The sequence below is a fragment of the Corvus brachyrhynchos genome, unplaced genomic scaffold (genome assembly GCF_000691975.1).
Source record: "Corvus brachyrhynchos isolate BGI_N302 unplaced genomic scaffold, ASM69197v1 scaffold618, whole genome shotgun sequence".
Lineage (NCBI taxonomy): Eukaryota > Metazoa > Chordata > Aves > Passeriformes > Corvidae > Corvus > Corvus brachyrhynchos.
This window is the reverse complement of record NW_008239314.1, coordinates 25181-30118: the sequence shown is the minus strand read 5'-3', so window position 1 is coordinate 30118 and position 4938 is coordinate 25181. Positions and strand designations below refer to the sequence as shown.

At 57.6% G+C, this 4938-nt stretch overlaps 1 protein-coding gene across 1 annotated transcript in view; it reads right to left on the bottom strand.

Annotated features, from left to right (window-relative positions):
- The window catches only part of ATP1A3 (ATPase Na+/K+ transporting subunit alpha 3), a 28193-nt gene that overhangs the window by 22113 nt on the left and 1142 nt on the right, over positions 1 to 4938 (bottom strand). Inside the window, exons 3-14 of the mRNA XM_017740732.1 lie at positions 4647 to 4760; positions 4205 to 4339; positions 3825 to 3942; positions 3173 to 3441; positions 2574 to 2772; positions 2278 to 2387; positions 1852 to 2001; positions 1409 to 1601; positions 1084 to 1259; positions 797 to 933; positions 374 to 524; positions 2 to 165 (exon numbers count right to left, since the gene is read on the bottom strand). Coding sequence (XP_017596221.1) covers positions 2 to 165; positions 374 to 524; positions 797 to 933; positions 1084 to 1259; positions 1409 to 1601; positions 1852 to 2001; positions 2278 to 2387; positions 2574 to 2772; positions 3173 to 3441; positions 3825 to 3942; positions 4205 to 4339; positions 4647 to 4760 — 1916 coding nt within the window. The remainder of the gene's footprint in view (position 1; positions 166 to 373; positions 525 to 796; positions 934 to 1083; positions 1260 to 1408; positions 1602 to 1851; positions 2002 to 2277; positions 2388 to 2573; positions 2773 to 3172; positions 3442 to 3824; positions 3943 to 4204; positions 4340 to 4646; positions 4761 to 4938) is intronic.

Genomic DNA, 4938 nt, shown 5'->3' with positions numbered 1-4938 from the left:
GTCGCCGCCGGGGGCGGTGGAGGCGAGGTTGTCGTCCAGCGGGATCATGTCGGCCGCCTGCTTGGACACGTCCGAGCCGGCGATGCCCATGGCCACCCCGATGTCCGCTTTCTTCAGGGCCGGCGGGTCGTTGAGCCCGTCGCCGGTCACGGCCACGATGGCGCCCTGGGGACACGGGAACAATGGGGACCGTGGTGGGGACATGGGGACAACGGGGTGAGAGTGTCCCATCACAGGGACATGATCCCATCATGGTGGGGACACGGGTGGGGATTTTTGGGGTTCCAGGGGGAGTTTTGGGGTCCCAGGGCCAGTTTTGAGGTCCCAGGGGCAGTTTTTGGGGTCCCAAGGCCACTTTTGGGGTGCCCCCAACCTGTCTCTGGCAGCCCTCGACGATGATGAGCTTCTGCTGGGGGGAGGTGCGGGCGAAGACGATCTCGGTGTGGTTCTGTAGGATTTCATCAATCTGCTCCGAGCTCATGTCCTTCAGGTCAGTCCCGTGGATCACACAGGCCTTGGCATCCCTGGGAACCCCAAAAATCCAAAAATTGTACCCAACAAATGGCTTGGAAACCCAAAAAGTGGCTCTGAAACCCCCAAACTGGCACAGAAAACCCATAAATGGCACCGAGCCCTGAACGCAGCCCCTGGTCCGTCCCACTGGGTAACTGAAGGATTGGTGTCCATGGACACCCCAAGCCCCACATTTTCACCCCAAATCCCACATTTTAACCCCAAAACTGGCCCCAAATCCCTGTTTTTCACCCCAAAATAGGGTGAAACCCCAAAGTCTCACCTGGGGTTGACCTGGCTGACAGGGATGTTGAGCCGGGCTGCAATGTCCTCCACGGTCTCGTTGCCCTCGGAGATGATCCCGACCCCTTTGGCGATGGCCTTGGCCGTGATTGGGTGGTCCCCGGTCACCATGATCACCTGGGGGGAACAGTGGGGTCACCCCAGCAGTTGTGGGGTCACCCCCACTGGTTTTGGGGTCAGGACAAGGAAAATCCGGGAAAATTTGGGAAAGGTTTGGGGGATCCGGGGGGAATTTGGGGGGGATTTTGGGGGTCCCGGGGGTCACACCTTGATGCCGGCACTGCGGCATTTCCCGACGGCGTCGGGGACGGCAGCACGGGGGGGGTCAATCATGGACATGAGCCCCACGAAGCAGAGGTTGTCGGTGGCGAAGTTGACGTCGTCGCAGTCGAAGGCAAAGCCTTTGGGGTACTGCTCCTCGGGCAGGTAGAAGTGGCAGAAACCTGTGGGAAGAAACCCCCAAAATCACCCCAAAATCACCCCAAAATCACCCCAAAATCCTGGAGCCCCAAATCACCCCGAAACCAAAAAAAAAATCCCCCAAAATTCCCCAAAACCCCCCAAAATCCCCCCAAATCCCCCGAAGCCTCACCCAGCACCCTCTCCCCGAGCCCGCCCAGCTCCAGGTAGGCGTTCTGGAAGGCTTCCTTCATCTCCTCGTCCAGCGGCTGCTCCTTGCCCTGCAGCAGGATGGTGGAGCAGCGGTCCAGGATGCGCTCGGGCGCTCCCTTCATCACCAGCAGGTACCGGTTGTCATTGGGGTCCTCGGTCTCGTGGATGGAGAGCTGGGCGGAAAAAAAAGGGGAATTTCGGGATCCCGGGAATCAGGGGGGATTTGTTCCACCCAGGCAGAAGAAGAAAAAAAAAAAAAAAGCGAATTTTGGGGGATTTTTTTAAAAGGGATTTTCCGCGCTGCTGGAGTTTGAGAAGGGGGAATGTGTCTCGTGGCTGGAAAGCTGGGGGCAAAATGGGAATTTTGGGATCCTCCGGGAATTTTTGGGGTCGCCGAGGGGGTTTTGGGGGATTTGGGTGTACCTGGTACTTGTTGGTGGAGTTGAAGGGGATCTCTGCCACTTTCTTGTTCCGTTCCCGCATGACCTTGACGGGCATGACCTTGACGGATCCTAAGGAGAGCTCGATGCATTTCAGCAGCGCCGACTCCGACGCGTCCCCAGCCACGTCCCGCTGCAGGAACAGCCCCAAAATTCGGGATTCACACCCCAAAATCCTGCTGGGAATCCTCCAGAACACCCCAAATCCGCCCTGTCCCAGGAATCCTCCGGGAATGCCCCGAGAAACCCAAAATTGGTACCTGGGACCCCCTGAATTCTGTTCTTGGGGACTCCCAGGGACCCCAAAATGGGTGCTTGGTGCCCCAAACCCCCTCCTAACCCCCTAAAAACCCTTATAGGGGCCCCCAAAAATCCCCCCAAAAATCCCCAACGCCCCCAGACCCCCCACCTTGAGGATGGGGACATTTTCCTGCCCCCCCTTGAACACGGCGCGGTTGCAGAGCCCTGCGATGTGGCTCAGGGCCACCCAGGTGGGTGAGCTCTTGTCAAAGGCGGTGCCTGGGGGGAGGAAAAGGGGTTAAAATCCACCAGTTTGGACCAGTCTGGACCAGTCTGGACCAGTCTGGGCCAGTTCCCAGCCCCAAAGAGCCCCCAAATCACCCCAAAACTCCCCCAAACTCCCGTCCTCCTTCCCCTCCTTGCCTGCCCAGTGCCTCCCAGTCCCTCCCAGTACCACCCACTGACCGGACTGGTCCTCGGTGGTGTCGGCCTCGTGGATCTGGTTGTCGAACCACATGTGGGCCACGGTCATGCGGTTCTGGGTCAGCGTCCCCGTCTTGTCCGAGCAGATGGTGGACGTTGAGCCCAGCGTCTCCACGGCCTCCAGGTTCTTCACCAGGCAGTTCTTCCGCGCCATCCGCTTGGCGGTCAGGGTCAGGCACACCTGGGGAGGGGGCCCAAATGGGTCTGGGGGCTTCGGGGACTTCAGGTTGGGGAGGTGGGGACCCCGAAAAATCCAGGAAAAAAAATCTCACGAAATTTCTTCCAAAATTGGAGGCAAAATTTCCTTGAGGAACCTCAATAGTGGGACCCCAAATTCTGGGGGGTTTGGGGTTTTGGGGGGTTTTAGGCATTTTGCGGGGTTTGGGGGATCCTGGAGGGTCCTAAATGCATCTGGGGGCTTCAGGAGATTCGGTCTGGGGGGATGGAGACCCCAAAAATCCCCCCAAAATGGCACCAATTCCTCTCCCAGTCCCTCCCAGTCCATCCCAGTGCCCCATTACACCCCAGTATCTCCGTCCCAGTTGCTCCCAGTGCCTCCCAGTTTGCTCCCAGCCCCTCACCGTGACGGTGGCCAGCAGCCCCTCGGGCACGTTGGCCACGATGATGCCGATGAGGAAGATGACGGCCTCGAGCCAGGTGTAGCCGAGGATGAGGGAGAGGATGAAGAAGGAGATTCCCAGGAAGACGGCGACGCCGGTGATCAGCTGGATGAAGTGCTCGATCTCCACGGCGATCGGCGTCTTGCCCACCTCCAGCCCCGAAGCCAGCGTGGCGATCCGGCCCATCACCGTCCGGTCACCCGTGGCAATCACCACGCCCCGTGCCGTGCCTGGGGAAAAAAAAAAATGGGGAAAAAAAGGAGAAAAATGGGGGGAAAAAAGGGAGAGAAATAGTGAAAAACGAGAGAGAAATAGAGAAAATCGTGTAGGAATGGGAAAAAATGAAGTAAGGACCTAAAACTTCCTCAAAAGTGGCCCTCAAGTGTTTCTGAAGGGGTTGTAGGATGCCAGAAACGGCTCAGGGACTCCAAAAATGGGTTTGGGACCCCAGAAATTGGGTTGGGAACGGGAAAAACCGGTGGGAATCAAAACCGACCCAAAACGGCCCCAAGCTTCCCCCTAAAGGGCTCCAAAAGCAGCCCAGAAGTGGCTCAAGGGTGCCAGAAACGGCTCGGGGACGCCAGAAATGGATTTGGGACCCCAAAGCGCTCACCCTCGACGCAGTTGGTGGAGAAGAAGGTGATGTTCCGCGTCTCCAGGGGGTTGTCGTGGGTGCAGTCGGGGGAGCGCGTCTGCGGCTCCGACTCCCCGGTCAGCGACGAGTTGTCCACCTGGGGGGGCAAATTCCGGGCATTTGGGGCACTTCCAGGGATTTTGGGGCAGTTCCAGGGATTCTGGGGGAGTTCCAGGGATTCTGGGGGGGAATTTCAGGGATTTTGGGGGGGAATTTCAAGGATTTAAAAGCAATTTTCCCAGGATTTTTTGGGGGGTTTTCCCAGGAGTTTTGGGGGCTTTTTTCCGTAGGTTTTTTTTTTTTTTTAATCTTCCCAGGATTTTTTTTTGGGTGAATTCCTGGGATTTCAGTGCTCCCACCTTGCAGCCATGGGCCGAGATGATCCTGAGGTCGGCTGGCACTCGGTCGCCGCCCTTGACCTCCACCAGGTCCCCAACCACGACCTCCTCGGCGTTCACCTGCATCTTCTCCCCCTCCCGGATCACCAGGGCTTGCTGGAATTCCGGGAATTCCAGGAATTTCAGGAATTTCGGAACTGGGAGGTTCCCAAAAACCCCCCAAACCCGCCCAAAATCCGATTCCTACAGCACCAAATTTGCCCGCAGAGCTCAAAAATCGGAATTTTCTGCCCTAAAACTGCAGCACCCGACCTGGAAATTTGGACCCCAAATCCCACAGAAATCCCCAAATCCGCCCTTTCCTCCCCAAAATCTGAGCCCAGACACTCCAAATCTCCCCTTTCCAGCCCAAAATCTCCCCTTCCTACCCCCAAACCCCCCCCAGATCTTCCCCAAATCCCACCTGGGGCACCATATTCTTGAAGGATTCCATGATTTTGGAGCTCTTGGCCTCCTGGTAGTAGGAGAAGCAGCCGGTGATGATGACGACGGCGGCCAAGACGATGTCCAGGTACAGCTGGAGACGCCAAAAAAGCCTCTGGGGTCACTCCTGGGGTCTTTTCCACCCCAAAACCCCCCAAACCATCGCCCCGGCTGGGGCTTGCTTCATTTTTTGGGCATTTTTCACCCATTCAGCCCCAAATTTTGGGCTCTCAACCCCCCCAAGTTTCCCCCTCAAAAACCCCCAGACCCCA